We start from the raw sequence: 18,005 nt of genomic DNA on the forward strand, positions 1-18,005 counted from the left end.
ACCAGAGCTAGGAGTGACGTCCACTCCCTCCCCTCAAGCCAAAGATCTCGGGATCACCATCAACAACAAACTTCACATGGCAACCCAAGTCGATGCAGCCACCACCTCATGCTTTGATATCCTGAAGATGATGACGAAGATTTTCAAATGGCTCCCAATCAGCACCTGGAAAACCATCATGCACGCCCTGGTCACAAGCAAGCTGGACTACACTTCACCCTTCATGCCGGGACAAATAAAAAACTCATCAGAAGACTGCAGACCATTCAGAACTCGGCGGACAAAATTTCTCTCTAACTCCCTCACCACAATCCCATCATACCACACCTCAAGGAGCAGTACTGGTTCCCCCTTAACAAACAAGCACAATTCAAACTCCTCACCCACCCTTTTAAGGGACTACATAACACTGACCTAGCACAGCTCAAGAATCGCGTCTGCTTTCATAGACCTTCCAGACACTCCGCTCGTCCGGACTCCTACTTGCACAAATCGCATGCATGCGGAAAACCAGATCTGGTGGTCGAGGATTCTCCTACATCACTCCTGAAGCATGGAAAAGACAGCCCCTTCATAAAAGAGCCTCGTCCTCACACGCTGAATTCAGCGAGAAGCTGAAGCCTTGGCTTTCTTAGTAGTCCCACTAGACCGTAGGTATGCCTAGACTCCCACCCACTCTGCGCCAGGATACACTCTCTCGGGTGCTAGTATACTCTACAAATCTGGATAACATAACACAGGGATGAAGACTTAACAAGGGGTCCTGTGCCAACGTTTTAATGAAAAAATACTGAAATGGAAAGGACCTGTCTGAACTTGGTTGCCTAGCCACATTAAGTGAAAAATTTGCAGCAACATCAGTTGCACTTCTTCACGGGTACACAAGGGTATAGGCTTTCAAAACGAAATGCTTTTGGTGAGAATTTAAAGGAGTGGTGCCATGGGAAGTAATGCAATTCAAGAAGGCCTTCCATCTTAGTTTGTCTGGTTTTGTTTAAACTGTTTATTTGCTAGTATGAATACAGTGAATGCATGGCAGAATCACAGGCATCAATATGAAAGATGGGAGGAGATACAGCATCCTATTGTTGAGTCCTTGCATAATGTACTAGCGCTTAAAACAATAAAACATACTATAAGAAAATAAAAGGCTTTCCATCTCTTTACTTCTCAAGCAGAAGTGAGGACCCATCACTGCCATAGAACTGCACTCTTTACAATTTCCCCATTTAAGCAGGAGCTATCAAGATAGTCACAGGAGGAAACATTCCTACGCCCATTGCTTCTATATTAGATTGACAAAAGATTTAACTTACCGGACACGTTCTATCTCGCTGGCAGTCTTTACCACCGCAAATGGCTCCCGGCGGCTCCAATCCCAGAAGTGAATTTCGTTAGCAGTGGCGATCAGCAGAAGTTGAGCCGTCGGGTGGAATGCCAGGGATGCAATAGCATTGTTACTGTCTGTAAACCAGCTCTCACTACCGCCCTAGAAACAGATTACAGGCCTCCTTAAATACATAAACTGATACAGAGGTGCTCATTGCTCAAAAGCATCATCCCTGGTGTTTCAGGAAGGCCCCTTCAGGACCGTAGAGAACAGAAAAGGAACACATGCAATACTAAACATCATACAAAGCATAGGGAAACAGGAAGCATGGGGAACAGGGGATTACCATAACTTCACCCCTTGTCATGCATCTCCAAGCATGCATATGCCACTCTTGTCAAATTGTCTACCAGTGCTTTCAATAAAATCATCCGGATTGTTCCCAGCGAGCCAATTCCACTGTGTTTCTATTGCTTGTACAAGCTCCAGGGATTACCTGAGCGAGTCCTAGGTCTAATTTTACTGTGTGAATGAGGCACCAACACACAGAGCCGGTACCACAACCATCAAAATATCAAACTGCACTAAAATATGAAACTCACACTAAGCATCACTGTATAAGCAAATGATAATGAATGATGATCAAGAAACTCACGTGCAAATCCCAGATGCGCACTTCGCCATCCAAACAACCGGAGGCAATGAGACCTGGGATTGTGGGGTGAAAGGTCACACACCATGGTGTTCGTCTGTGCCCGACAAGGGAATGAATGCACCTGCCAGTCTTCACCTCTGTGATGTAAATGTTGTGGTTGACATGAGTGGAAGCCATCAGCGTCCTGAGGAGGGAAAGAGGGAAACAATGGAAATCAATGGACGGACAAGAAGATTATGTGGGATTAGGTTACGGATGTGGACAGCGCTATGGTAGGACCGCAATTTTACTACTCCATAGTCAAATGAATAATCACACCTTTTCCTTACCCAGTAGCTTAAATTGGTCAGAAAACGTATATTTACATTACGGGAAGCTACTATGAACGGAGTGAAAAATAGGGAGAGGCTTTAGTGACCCAGATTGCTCAGAGTAACACTGTGATGTGGAATCAACTTGTTCAACACTGGATGCACACAGATAGCTATATAGCATAAATTATGTTTAACTTAAGGTATAATAAAGGGAATGAAGTTTACAGAGTCACATAGTCCACAAAGCCATACGTCAAGAGAAATATAAAGAAAACCACAACTACAGGCTTACAGACTTTGCGCACCATTGAGAATCAGATCTCAATATTTTTGGCAAATATTTTGCAACTCAACATAACCAGATTCTGATTGGTGCAACTGAACGAGGCTGCATTTCTTGGGACTGACATGACTCACAGCACTTTATTATTAAGAATGTATCTTATTACAGCAATGAGTAATTTCTCTTTCACACATCTTTGAAGGAAAATGCTACTTACCCAGTAAGCATCTGTTCTTGGCATGTAGAGCTGTAGATTCACATGCTTTACATACTCCTGCCATCTAGTGTTGGGTCTGGATGTTTGCAATTTGTTTTTCTTCGAAGAAGTCTTTCCAGTCACGTGGGGCAAGATGGCGGCCGTGCTCTCGGCCGAGTAAGGTGGCGTTCTACTCTCCTGAACCACAGTGGACCCCTGAATGACTGCTCTGCCTTGTAAGCATAATATTTTCTAAAATCCTTCGTATCTCACTGAACAGGAAAAGAAGCAATTCCGCCTATGGCTCTTACCTTTCGCTTGGCTTCTATCAGACCTGGAGCGTCTCTGAAGCTGTGGTGGTTCTGGCGGGCTGCTCAGCGTCCTAGCCTCCGCTCACCTGGGTCAGTGCTTCGTGCGGCGCTTACTACTTCCAAGCCTGGCGATTGTTCTCCGGGCCGTGGCTTTCAATCTCCGACTTCCAAAAGTAAGATGCCGCCGAAAGTGCCATCTAAAGCGGCGGCTCCCGCTCTCAAGTCCCGCAGCTCAACGCGTAATCAGCAGGAAGCTGACCTGAAAGGCTCCGCTGCTCCGATCCAGAAGGGACCCCTTACAAACGCAGACAAACCTAGATCTACGATCCCTGCAGTAACTGCCGCCACCCCCTCGATGTCTACTAAGGGTCAAACACTCCCTGAAATGCTTGATAGGCTTGGGGCCAAGGAAAAAGCCATCAGTGCAAATGCCGTCTTGTCTGACACTGCAAACACAACAAGTGATGGACAGAATGTGGATCAATGTCACACACTCACCCCAGTCCAAGGATCTGGGCCTAAATCCATCGTTATTTTGCACTCCACACCACCCTGGGTTAGACAATGGCGATATGCAAATCAGCTCTGACCCTGAGTCTCATGGGAACAGTCCAGTCCGAACTACAAAAGCCATGTCCTTCCCAGAACGGAATCAAGCATCCGAGGACCGGACTCGAGGTAACACCTCTCATCAGCCCGGCTAGCTTGACTCCAGTGGTGTGGAGTGCCTGGGACCCACGTCTGGGCATCCCCAGCGCACTTATGGCGGAAATTGCAAACACAACAAGTGATGGACAGAATGTGGATCAATGTCACACACTCACCCCAGTCCAAGGATCTGGGCCTAAATCCATCGTTATTTTGCACTCCACACCACCCTGGGTTAGACAATGGCGATATGCAAATCAGCTCTGACCCTGAGCCTCATGGGAACAGTCCAGTCCGAACTACAAGCCTCCACACCACTGGAGTCAAGCTAGCCGGGCTGATGAGAGGCGTTACCTCGAAACCGGTCCGGTCCTCGGATGCTTGATTCCGGTCTGGGAAAGATATGGCTGTGTAGTTCGGACTGGACTGTTCCCATGGGGCACAGGGTCAGAGCTGATTTGCATAAAGCCATTATCTAACCCAGGGTGGTGTGGAGTGCAAAAAACGATGGATTTAGGCCCAGATCATTGTACTGGGGTGAATGTAAGACATTGATCTACATTCTGTCCATCAAATTGTTTTTTGTAATTTTCTCCCTGAGTGTACTGGGGTAGCTCAGACGTGGGTCCCAGAGCCTCCACACCACTGGAGTCAAGCTAGCCGGGCTGATGAGAGGTGTTACCTCGAAACCGGTCCGGTCCTCGGATGCTTGATTCCGGTCTGGGAAAGATATGGCTGTGTAGTTCGGACTGGACTGTTCCCATGGGGCACAGGGTCAGAGCTGATTTGCATAAAGCCATTATCTAACCCAGGGTGGTGTGGAGTGCAAAAAACGATGGATTTAGGCCCAGATCATTGTACTGGGGTGAATGTAAGACATTGATCTACATTCTGTCCATCAAATTGTTTTTTGTAATTTTCTCCCTGAGTGTACTGGGGTAGCTCAGACGTGGGTCCCAGAGCCTCCACACCACTGGAGTCAAGCTAGCCGGGCTGATGAGAGGTGTTACCTCGAAACCGGTCCGGTCCTCGGATGCTTGATTCCGGTCTGGGAAAGATATGGCTGTGTAGTTCGGACTGGACTGTTCCCATGGGGCACAGGGTCAGAGCTGATTTGCATAAAGCCATTATCTAACCCAGGGTGGTGTGGAGTGCAAAAAACGATGGATTTAGGTCCAGATCATTGTACTGGGGTGAATGTAAGACATTGATCTACATTCTGTCCATCAAATTGTTTTTTGTAATTTTCTCCCTGGCTTGTCTGACACAGCTCGAAGACAAGATTCAGAGACTTCCAAAGATTTTTCTGGTAAGGAGGGGTGAAGCCACAGGCTCTCAGTAATGCAGCTCCTTCCCCGATTCGGCTGATCACGTCTCATATCCTGCCTGCTGTTGATAATCCCGTCTTATTACAAAGTCTTCCTTTAACGGTATCTACTACAGCGCTGTCTAATTCAGGAAGCTCCCTTCATCATACTGACCCTCTTGAGCTCCCGGGACTTACAAACTTTATTAATTCCTCAAAAGAGGCAGTTATGACTCCAGACCCAGCTCCAGATCCTTCTAATGTTTCATGTTCTCCCGTCCAGTGCATGCAGGGTAATGTAGTTCAGCTATCCAATATGCCTACATCTGTTTCTTTGGAGTTGCCTGCAGAACAATCTCATGACACCAGGGGCTCAGTGGTTAGTGAATCTACCGACAAGTTTTACTCGGTCTCCGGGGAGGATGATGATGACCATCCAGAGCTTCAGTGGTCGGACTATGATAGTGACTCGGCTGATTGGCATCTTAGCGAGGCTTCAAAAGACCTGAATACCGATACAGTTCGCAAAGCCCCTGGTTCTAAAGCACTTTTCTCATCTATTGAGCAAAATTTGCAGAATAATTTACCTGTGGAACGGTCTCAATTGAATATGCAGGATATATGTGGAAACACTGGGGGAGCCGCATCAGTTATCTCTGAAGAGGTTTTTCTGGTAACAATTTATCAAACTATAATGATGCACAGAGAAGCAAAAAGACAAGAGAACATGCGTACCCAGGGGGTTTGCCGTAAAATGCAGAACTCTCTTCGACGTGTTATTAAAACCTGCACCGAGACTACTACCAGGGTTTCCGAAGCCGAAGAACGGTTTTCAGCTCTTGAAGATGCCGCAGCTGCTCAGAAAGATCTAGTCACAGAGGTCAAAGAACAACGTAAGGACATTTTATGGAAGCTTTCAGATCTTGAGAATCGTGCTAGAAGGAATAACCTTCGGATCTTGGGGATAGAGGAAAACAAAGAGGGCGACGATATCCGGCAGTTTATAGTGGAGCTTTTTACCGATGCTTTTCCAGAGGTCACACAATGGGATTGGAATCTCGAAATACAGAGAGCGCATCGCTTTCCATTTAATAAAAAAAAGCAATCCTCTGCCAGTGCCAACAATCCCTATCCTCGTGCTATCTTGGTATGTTTCAACAATTTTCCCGCCCGTGAAAACATATTTGACCTTGCCAGACCTAATAAGAAGCGATCTGCTAAGGATTGCCAATTCTTTGTCCGCCCTGATTTTTGTTCAGAGACGGTTGATCGCCTCTGGCATCTCCGGCAGCAGATTTCTCTATTCCAGGCTAAGGGGGCCCAGGCATTTTTGCTTTCCCGGCAAACCTAAAAGTGATTTTTAAGGGCCAGACAAAGTTCTTTTTGTCGGAGATACCTGCTAAGGAATTTCTGGATTCAATATAGCCTGAGTTAGACAATGTATTTTTTTGTTCTCAAACGCAGGGTAGCCGTCATTTTTTTTTTCTGTCTTCTTTTTTCTGTGATGACCTGTGTGATATATATAAAATTCTGAACTCTTTCTCTAGCGGATGTTTTAGGGTCATCCGTAATTTTTCTGGATAGGGGGAAACTGTTGGATCAGTGGAGTGTGGGGATACGCTTACTCAACCATCACAAGGACCATGGTCCTGATGCTCCATATAGGGGGTGAGGGGGGTGGGGGTGCAGTGGGTCGGTGGACGGGTTCAGCAGGGGTGGGTGGGGTGATTGGGGTGGGTTGCTGGGTGGTGTGCTGGTGGTGGGCGGAGGTGATCAGATTCATGGGTATAGACAGCCGTCTGAGTTTTTCAAATTAATTTAATGTGATGTCAATTCTCGTATTTCTCTTTAAAATAAGGTGGATGACCGTTATTTGCTTTATAAAATGTTTAATAGTTCTTCAGGGCTATTCGTTTTTGACTAAACTAATTGGCTGCCCCTAGATTGACATGTGCAACTTGGAATATTTGTGGATTGAATGACCCAAAAAACGGAGGATTTTTCATAAGATGTTGCAGGTGGATTTAATCTGCCTTCAGGAAACCCATATTCCTTGGAGCAGCCGTGGTCATCTCAGATTTTTTGGTTATGATTTAGTGGCCTGCACCCAACAAACTTCTACAATTAGGGGTGTTGCTATTATCTTAAAAACTGGGGTTGGGCTGGTTAAAAGGATAAAGCAAGATAATTTAGGCAGATGGCTAATTGTAGAGTTGTTGGTTAATAATCGTTTGCTTTCTGTATGCTCGATATATGCTTCTAACCTTGATGACCCGCAGGTCCTGAGGAATTTATATTTAGAGTTAGCTACTTGGCCCCATCCAATGTTTTTTTTGCGGGGATTTCAATATTAATATCCTAGTCAGCTAGATATAATACAGCACAGTGCATATGTCTGACGAAAGCCTCAAGTTTATAAGGCGCTTCGGATTCTTCTTACCGAACATGGTTCGATAAATCTCTGGCACTATCATTATTCAAATCAAGCGGGCTACACTTTTTATTCAATACCTCATAATAAAATGGTCCGTATTGATTTTGTTTTTATGTCTGCTCAAGGTGCAGGGTCTACTAAGATCGAAATTAACCCTAGGACTATATCCGATCACAATCCCATTATTTTCAGTTTCCCATGGGATCGTCCTGTTAACCAAATCAGATCATGGACTTTCGATAGATAACTTCTATTAGATAAATTGTATCAGGAACAGCTCACTGTTTGGATCTCAGTTTTTTTAAATCAATAGTCGTACCGCATCGGTCGGTACTGTCTGGGACACATTTAAAGCTGCGTTACGCTCCTATCGTTGGAAAACAGAGCAGCAAATTGTCAAAACTAGACTAGCAGCGCTTCAACAAGCGGAGTTGAATTTAAGTACTAACATCCATATGGGGGAAGATGTAGCAGCAAGTTTGAAATTGGTTGCTATAGCAAAGTCTAATCTATTAGACCCCTTTTATAAAGATATAGCAACCAAGTATTTCCAATTTCGAACTTCTATGTAAGTGCTGGGGGAAATTCTGGCAAGGTTCTAGCAAAACGTCTACAACAAAGGGCTGTAGCTAGCCAGATTATCAGGGATAAGGACCAGTCTGGTATTATTCAAGACACACCTAGTTGAGTTGTAAATGCTTTTGTTGATTTTTATTCGATCCTATATACAGAGGATTCGAACATAACTCTAAAACAACAAACTAGCCTGGACCAATTTTTCCAATCTATGGATACTCAGAAGGTTACAGCTGATCAGAATCAAATTTTGGCAGAACCCATTAGTTGGGACGAAGTTGTAACTGCTATGAAATCACTTTCCAATGGTAAAGCAGCCGGTCCGGATCTTATCCATCTTGAATTTTGTAAGACTTTGCTAGAGGTCTTCCGTCTTGCCCAGACAGGGTCTCTCCCTGACTCTTGGAGACAGTCGACTATTGTCCTTTTTAACAAGCATTTGCAATGCAATAGGTCTCGCATTAGGAAAGTGTGAGCTATTGGTATTGTAAATTACAACTTTTTTAAATCTGTGTTGGCTTTGAAAATATATAAATTAATAGCATTGTTATTCACAAAGCCAATAGCTTACACTTTCCTAATGCGAGTCCTATTAGCTATGGCAATGCTTGTTGGTAGCATGCAAGGACAGTGGTGTTGTGGTCCTGAGTGATGATGTGGTTGGGCTGAGTGATGTGGTGGTGTCCCCGAGTGATGTGGTGGTGTCCCCGAGTGATGTGGTGGTGTCCCCGAGTGATGTGGTGGTGCCCCCCAGTGATGTGGTGGTGCCCCCCAGTGATGTGGTGGTGCCCCCCAGTGATGTGGTGGTGCCCCCCAGTGATGTGGTGGTGCCCCCCAGTGATGTGGTGGTGCCCCCCAGTGATGTGGTGGTGCCCCCCAGTGATGTGGTGGTGCCCCCCCCAGTGATGTGGTGGTGCCCCCCCAGTGATGTGGTGGTGCCCCCCAGTGATGTGGTGGTGCCCCCCAGTGATGTGGTGGTGTCCCCCAGTGATGTGGTGGTGTCCCCCAGTGATGTGGTGGTGTCCCCCAGTGATGTGGTGGTGTCCCCCAGTGATGTGGTGGTGTCCCTGAGTGATGTGGTGGTGTCCCTGAGTGATGTGGTGGTGCCCCCGAGTGGTGCCCCTGAGTGATGTGGTGGTGCCCCCGAGTGGTGCCCCTGAGTGATGTGGTGGTGTTCCTGAGTGATGTGGTGGTGTTCCTGAGTGATGTGGTGGTGTTCCTGAGTGATGTGGTGGTATTCCTGAGTGATGTGTGTGTGAGGGGGTAAGGGTGTGAGGGTGAGTGAGGGTGTGTGAGGGTGAGAGGGTGGGAGGGAGACGGGGTGAGGGTGATGGGGGTGAGGGTGTGTGAGGATGTGTGTCCTTACATTAGAGAGTGGCATGGATGGGTAGCAGTACCAGTGGATTAGTGCTCTCTAAAAAAAAACATGGCGCCATCTTGGCGCTGTTACTCTTGCAAATAAACAACAAACTCATGGTTTCCACTATGAGAAGTGGAAACGATAGCGGTTGTCAATTCTTGCTTGTATATATCCTCGTCTGATTATCAGTCATAATATTAGTTACTTGCAAAGACAATCCATACTATTTTTGCTACCGTAAAATGCTAAGGGAGCTGAGTAGGTTGTTGCACCCGCTGGAAACTTGTGCAAAACAGAAGTCGCGTTAGCGACTGAGAATCTTCAAATCTAGGGCGATAAAATGAAGACATTGAGTCACAGCGGCACAGTGCACATATGCACGGTGCAGACTTTTGCCAAGTGATACATAACCATTATATTTGATGCTATTATGATGATTATGCTTTGAGGGGGTCGAGTCTCCAGTATTGTCATTCCTGCACATTTCAGAAGCACCTACGTCCCCCCTAGCGCCTAGAGGTCATCCAGAGAACCGCGGTCGCTGTATCAGAAATCTCACCTATTCCAACTGGGGCTCACCAGCCGGCTGCCTGGCCTGGGAGAGGTCAGGAGGGGAAGGGTTAACGCCCCCCTCCTCCTGCCAGCCAGGGCCCCGGAGGGTGGGGTGGGGGATTAGCTGCCCTCTTTGGGTGCACAATAGGGCCTGGAGGAGGCTGCTGGGAGGGAACAGGATACTCTTTCAGAGCTTCTCGCAGTAGAGAGTGCGGAGCGCAGTGAACGCGACCAGACGCCTCAGGCAGCACCCACTGCATCCGGGGGGCACCCTGGGTGCGACGAGAGCGGGCACCCACGGGAGGGAGATGTCCCGGAGGAAGCAGTGGAATCCCCAGCAGGTCATCTCTGACTGCGAGACCTCCACCGGCTCCGAGAATGGTGAGGTGGGGCACAGCGCTGCGGGGCACACAAGGTTGCCATGTGGGGCTAGCATGGGTGAAACAGAAGTGGAGGTATTTGTTACTGTGGAGGAAGCCTTCGACACGTACTCCCCTCCCTAACAAATAAATTTTTTTTAAGCGCACGTATTAAAAGATATGGGACGGGGCGAGACAGGTAGGGTGGGGGCGAAAGAAAAATTGTTACTCAGCGACCCTAAGTGACAAAAACGACAGCAGAGAAAGACGGGACGATCCGGAGAGATGGCGAGGACAGGGAGCCACAGCCCCATTACGTGGCTCACAAAGTGCACGCGAGGAGATACACGAGGGTCACTGAGAAACATTCAGAACACTGAAGGAAGAGACGGGGATGCCATCGAGGCGCAGCGAGGAAGAAACAAAACAGAAGAATATTGAGAGAGGTAGATGAAAAGAGGAAGAAAAGAAAAACCAAACACCGACACTAAGATAAAAGAGACTTTGTCACTGGAAGAAAGACACCGTTTGGCACAGAGAGGAGCGTAAAGGGACAGCATTGGGAAAATGTAGCAAGACATCAAGACGAACCAGGGCTCTGTGGAGCTCTACGGGCTGTGCTCGCGTTCTGCACCATGGCCTGTAGTGTAGTTCCTAGTTTCCCACTAGGCCCTGCGCATTGGAATAACATAAACAGTAGTATCGACGTGGAACTGCTTATATTCCAGGCCTCCACTGACTATGCTAAACTTAATTGGGTTGTGTTACCAACTAGCTCAGAGGTCACTGGAAACTTTCTTCTCTGCATAGGAAGTGATCAGCTTCCTTGGCACAGACAAGAAGGGATTCAGCTTTCCAACAACCGTGCAACATGACAACTTTGCTCCTCAGATCAAGAGTCGATCTCTAGGGTCGTGTGAAACAATAGACACAGATTTCACTCAGTCAGTCTAGTGCAGTTTACTTTCACAGTATGTAGAGAATAGAGAGACGGGCGTTTATCAATAAAGGGTTAACATTTATTGAACAGTCTTTCTTCTCATACAAGAGAAATGTATTGCCACAATTGCAATAACTGTTATTATGAAAAGTACGTACAGTAAGATAAGAATAGCGAAATAGAACTGTAAAAGCATTGATATGGTTTCTTAGCCATACAATGGTTTAAAAGTAATAAAACATATATACAGTCATATATACATTAGGCTAACATACTCAACTGGTGCTTCTAACTAAGCCTACCCCAGTGTGCCTGACCTAAGCCTAACACGTGAGAAGGGGGAGTAAGTAAGTAGCTTAAGTTAAGTTGGTTTTGCCAAGGTTTGTTTCAAGAATTCTCGTCTAAGGGTTTAGTCAACACCATACCTCTGAATAGAATGATGGAGGATTGGTATCTCCTTCAGGGGTCTCTCTCGATATCCCAGTCACCCGCGAGGGTAAATCGGAAGCGCCGGGACTGGATTTCTCTGCACGAGAAAGGCAGCGGCTTCTCTCAGCGCGTCTGGAGGAAGGAGGGGTGACAGCGTCCGCGGGCAGCTGGGCTGGATGTCTTCGCAGAGGACGGCTGCACGGCTCCTCAAGCGTACTGCACCATAGGTCGCGCTGTAGCGGCGATAATGGTAATCAGTAGCTTCACCACCACAGGATAGCAGGCTGCAGCGACAGGCAACGCTCAACAGCAGTTAGCTTCGCTCTCACAGCTCACAGCTTCGTATTGCTTAAGGCAACGTTGGTAATATTTATACCTGACAGGTGCCGGGTTTGACGCAAGTTTGCTGGACATAAGACGTCAATTAAAGATGTCACTAGGAAGTGGCAGCTATCAGTTGCTCATTAGAGTTCCATTACTAATCAAAACATAGCAAGCGGGGATTTCCAGGTTTGCTAAGTTTTTATCTTGTTGAAGAACTCGGAGTGTTATCTAGGAATATCAGATAGTGACTGCTGCTCTGTCATTGCACTAATTGGTCGCAAAGGAAGTAGCAGAGAGTCATGCTGGAATGTGGCTCTGTGGCTCTGCTCGTGTGAGGCCAGAGATGACTTTACAGAAAATCGCACTTGAACGGTTATGCCAATATAGGGAATAAATGGATTTATAGCCGAATAGGGGCATAAGGTCACAGTATCGATCAGGAACCTAGATAAGCACATGACACCCACTCCACGAATTCATGTCCATCAAAATTACTAAAACTAAGCAATTTAGATGTATGTGTAACATTGTGTAACATAGCCCACCCCAAAATACATAAATGCATTCGAAATAGGCGTACTTGTAATACATGGAATTTAGGTACTGTACGTTTTTTAAAGCATAGTAATCATTCAAAAGGTATTGCATATGAAGTCAATGAACGATTATGCAAAAGAATTACACATGAAGTACCTCTGACAGAAGAAATGCGAGATAAATCATCACATAAAAATGCATTGTAATAATATGTGTGCTAGAGGCTGGTGTTATGTTAATATGTCTCTAGATGTGTTTTTTAGAAATAGAAGTGTGAAGCTTCTGTTCTCTAAGAATAGTTTTTACGTTAAGCAAAGAATTGTTCGTGCCAAAAGAGAGGGTCAATATTTTTAAAAAAATTGTCCAATCCAAAGAAAAATCAGTTTACCAAAGCTCCTGGCAGTTTTATGTTGATCAAAACTGAAGGCCGAATACAGAGTTCATGGGAACGCTGTGTGTCGGAAAGCTTCTCAAAAGTTATTGTTTCTCTGTGGGTGAGAACATCGTATCAGACAGGCTCTCAAAGAATTGGTCTACAAAATCAGGTGATAGTTCAACCAAATTAGATAGCGCTGTAACTTGGCAGGTGTGAGAATGATTGCTGTCATCGAATGCAGGATCAGCAATGCTCACAGAACGTTGTACCTGGATGATGTTGCTTTTGTCACTCGCTCCACTGTTACCACTTGGCTGTAGTACAGGAGTCTCCACGAATGCCGTCATCAGGATTGGTAGCCGCTGGGGACAACACAATGCGTGAGCCGTTATTGGACTTAGCAAAGTATCGACGTCCATTGGTACTGCTGATGGAAGTGAAAGACAGATGTCCAACACGCATTCATCGCCGCAAAGCATACACCGTAGCACAGGTAAAATGCAATTTTGCCATATCGGTCTGAATGAAAGGAACCAGGTCATGTTTAGATCTCTCAGCCTGGCCAATCCGAGGACGTTAGTTATCCTGTCCCTGTAGCGCATTGCTAGGATTGTTTCTTCCATTCCCATGGGAGCTATGTCTGAGCCGAGGCTTGCCATAACGTAGCAGAAGGGTCAAAAATAGAATCCCTGCGATGAGTCCAAAAAATAGTGGAATACCACCAAAGATGGAGTGCACAAAATTAGGAAAGATTCCCAAAATTGCCTGGAAGGGTGTTAGCAGTCCCGTAAAGACTGTCTTAAATATGCCTGGGATGCTTGTAGCACTAGACATGTTAAGGAGTTGGTCGAGCATTTGTACGAAATGCACGGGGCAATTTGTTGATAAAAGGTCATGGACTTCAGTAGCCGTCCTTGCGACTAGAAGATCATACGTCTCTTTAGATGACGTTATAGGCACTGTTGTCTGTAAAAGCACAGATTTCATTTTGCTTAATGTATCAATTCGTATAGAATAGAGATTCAGACGAGGCCAGAGGGGAGTCACTGTGTCTGGAGGCCCGCTCGGGAACAATGCTTGCATACAACATTTGACCATGGACGTTACTTCTACTAGATAACTTAGTCCGGGCGCGAGGCCACAGCACCTGTGATCCGTTCTTAGAATGTAACTCCCGTTTGCGAGTTGCATAAAGAAGGGCTCTATCTGAGTTGCAGGTGTGACTAGCTGGTGGCATGAAAGGTTGTTTGAATTGCCATCACATGCTCCGTGTAAATTAATACCCTGACACAAAAGTATACCGCTTAGTGAGTGTTTACAGTTGTCACCACTAAGAAATACATTTTTGTCGCTGTCACTATAGCAAGAATGAGTGTATGGTAATTTCCATTCGGATTTAACATATCCCTTACCCAATTGTTCATACTGGCCAGCAGGTATGTATTCAAGGCATTTATGAAATCGGAAAGTTGTTATCGGAATTGTGATAATTCCGTGTATTATCCATTCAATGACAGGGCTCTCTGACATTGTCAATGATAATCTCTCGAGTTTCTCGATGCTCAAAATTGTATAGTCTGCTCCTTTCTGTGCCAAACTGATCTGTTTATCAGTAAGGTTAAAAATGGAAAATAATGACGTTGTGTTTATCAGACGCCAAGGCACATAGCCTGAACGAAGATTTTGCAGCGTCCAGCCTAGTTCTATAATAGAGCGTAATTGAGACTGGCCATGTTGTAACATTAGCAAATCTCTGTCTATCACATCAAAGGCAGAGGATACAATATTGTCCAAAGAATATATTCTGGAAGACAGAGTCATTAACCCATTGTCTACCACAGAAAGTGATTTTTCCAAATTAATACGATCAATTTCTCGTATCTTTTCAGCAGTTTCAATTTGCTTTACTTTCCAAGCCTCGTTGTAAGCAGCATAGATACTGGTCGCTATGAAACGCTTTTGACGCTGTTTGCGTGGTCCAAGAATGAAATCGCGCAAATCAGCACCATCTTTTAACAAAGACAAGTGTTGCTTAATTTCAGCCAGTGTGGATGAAGTTAGCCATTCTAGGCAGAGTTTACCTACACTGTATGTGGTTATAATTCCTGGATGTTGTCTCTGGGAATATCTAGGGTCTAATCTGGTCATTTTTAAACCCTGTGTTTTGTTCAGGAATCTATCTTGACAGCTATTTGTGTCTGTAGGCCAGATTAACCACTTTTTCCAATCCGGATGTGTTCTGTTGAAATGTAAAATGTGTGACACGTCTAACTCATTATCTGCAGTTGTATTCTCAGCTATTGGCTTTGGTATAGACGGTGTTTTCATTTCTTTGTTCTTAGCTAGGCCAAGACAAGATGTTTGGTGTACAGTGTCATTTAAAAATAACATTTGTTCTGGTATCATGCAGGTTCTAAACAGTGCTTCTATGCCTTGCACCTGCCAATCTTTTGTACCCCAAATTGATTTTGTTTCAATATTATTTTTCCAATAATCAAAACCAAATGTCATCATTTTGTCATAAAATGCTTCTGAATATATCAATTTAGAATTTGTCAGCATTGTTTTCATGCCTGTTTTATCTAACAGTTTATAATAAAACGTTTCTGCATCACTGGTGTTAAACCCTGAAAAATATTTGAATTTCTCAAAAAATGCTTTAGAACTGCTTTTAGGTGGTGTAGAACAATGTTCCCATTGATTATACATAAAAACATTTCTAGGCTGTGCAGATTTATGCAAGTAATGATCCCCATAGTGGGTATAACAGAATAACTGCTCATAACTAGATGAACCTTGTAAATAATCATGATCTGTGAATCTAGCTGACATTACTAAATCAGACATCATGTCATTAATACTGTTAAAGTCCCAATCATCAGAGAATGTACTAGGTGTAACAAAGTCACTTAAGGAAACCTTTAGTTGATGAGGATACTTCAGGATTTCGACCGGACCATAGATCTCATAGTCTGTTTTCTCCCATACTACCCCACCAGGTATTGGAATTGCTGTGACATTTACTGTTGACAGTTCTCTTTTCTTCACGTGGGATGATCTGTGTGGTTTCAGGACTAGGTTGATGTTCTGACTTGCTGTGTCCATTGTAATATATTTTCCTTCAATGAATTTTCCCAAACATAGTACCATGATGAGCCAAAGCAGGAGGAAAAATACACCTAGACCGAACCAGAACTCTAGCCAAGGGGAAATTAGGTAGATTTCCTTCAGTTGATGAAAGAGTTCCGTCGCTTTTTCTTTAAAAGACTTTTTTGTTTCTGGCATCACTTCCGGGTCATTTAAATCTTCAGAGAAGTTGTCGAAGTTGATGAAATAACCAGAGGCAGTTCTGTCAATTGATGGGATTGTTCTTTCAATCTGTCTCTCGGTAGCACTTTCTGATGCCACATCATTGTAGACTGGTGTTGTTTCTTGACGAACTGTTTCAATCTGTGTTTCAAGAGGCACGAGTTCCATGGCTGTATTGCATAGTCCTTCATTGTGCACTGCAGGCTGATCGAATGTGATGAGTCTTTCAGTTTGAACCTCTTGGATTGTTGCAAGTTTGGGTATTCTGTTGTTTCTTGGGAGTCCACTGGGCCTACTGTTGATTATAGGCCACATGCTTGTGGTTTTACCAGGTCGATGGACACGACTCTGTTCTCCTTTTTACCAGCAAGGGGCGGTAGCACAACTGATCTTGTTCCGGTGACTGCTAAGACAGGTACTGCTTTTCTGTAAGAAGGCCCAAATTCCTTCTTAACCGCGATCTTTTCTCTGACTAGATCCCCAATCTTTGGAATCCAGACAGGCCTTGCTGGGGCTGTTGCGGGTGGTGCCTCGTCAGTGGTATTTGGCTGTTGCTTTAACTTTATGTTGCTTAATGATTTTCTTGTTTCATTCAGTTCCTGTAAAACAGCCACACGGTCTTTTACTTCAAACTGCGTTGTTTCTTTTTGTACCACTGACATCTGACTATCGAGGTCCTGAACGCTCATTCTAATTCCGAACAATAGTTCGTATGGGCTGAAACCTTTTAGAGAATTTCTTGGCATGTTGTTAAGACTAGTCTGGACACTTATTAAATGTTTGACCCACCCAGCGCCTGAACCTAATACCTTCGCTGTTATAGATTGCTTTATGTCACGGTTTTTTCTTTCTACCACACTTGTGCGACAGACAAGAATACCGCAACCCAATTCCCATGCTAGCCATGGCCCCCCCATAAGCTCGAGAGCTGAAAGCAGGACCCTGGTCAGAATGGAACGTGGTAATTGCGCATATGCCGATATGGACTCGCAAATCTTTTATAACCGTTCTAGCGTCAGCCGAGCGCTGGAGGCCTCATGTTTTAAGTGCTTTTCGTCTTAATGGTGTACACTGGGACGCGCTTCTCTTCTTTGATTGCGCAGATAGACCGCCTTATGCTGTCTAGAAGGGATCCTGAAACTACACTGGCCTGTTCATTACTGCGATCTCTATTGCAGTCTTCACAATTTTGAGCAAAACATTGAATATCTATACTCATTCCTGGCCACCAGTACTCTGATTGCAATTCTTTCAGAGAGGCTTTGATTGTTTGGTGTCTCAGACCCAACCCCATGTGTGCTTCCAGTAGGAGGAAGCCCCTCCTGCTCCTGTTTGGAATTACTCTATCCCCCACTCCAGGGATTCGAGCAAAAGGAACGGAGTTTGCATCGATTATGTATGCATAATTGAGTGGATAGTTTACGGGTAGTGCTGCACAGTCGCCTTTTACGGTCGTTTTTACTGCCAGCATGGTTTCCCCGTCTATATACTTATCTGTACGCTTTTTTGTGGCTACGGAAGCCGGGTTAGTTGCTTCCGCGGTGGCTGTATTAGCCAATGAATTCCCTGCAACGTGAACGCCATCACGCTGAAGACTCTGTGCGTGAATCACGTGAGTCTTTTGTAGTTCTTTACTTAAAAGAGCTACCTCGTTCCAAAGCAATTTATGCTTTATTGTGGCACCTGTGTCATCTTTGTAGTCGTTTTCGATCCAACTCTGCAGTTTATTGTTGTAAGAATTGACGCAAAAATGAGAATCGCACACT

The 18,005-nt window shown here is 45.1% G+C and overlaps 1 protein-coding gene across 1 annotated transcript in view; it reads right to left on the reverse strand.

Annotated features, from left to right (window-relative positions):
* The window catches only part of AMBRA1 (autophagy and beclin 1 regulator 1), a 962,358-nt gene that overhangs the window by 886,019 nt on the left and 58,334 nt on the right, over positions 1 to 18,005 (reverse strand). The window contains exons 4-5 of the mRNA XM_086959655.1: positions 1,986 to 2,169; positions 1,317 to 1,489 (exon numbers count right to left, since the gene is read on the reverse strand). Of these exons, the coding sequence (XP_086815781.1) occupies positions 1,317 to 1,489; positions 1,986 to 2,169 (357 nt within the window). The remainder of the gene's footprint in view (positions 1 to 1,316; positions 1,490 to 1,985; positions 2,170 to 18,005) is intronic.

Source organism: Lissotriton vulgaris, chromosome 2_2, assembly GCF_964263255.1.
Source record: "Lissotriton vulgaris chromosome 2_2, aLisVul1.2, whole genome shotgun sequence".
Classification (NCBI taxonomy): domain Eukaryota; kingdom Metazoa; phylum Chordata; class Amphibia; order Caudata; family Salamandridae; genus Lissotriton; species Lissotriton vulgaris.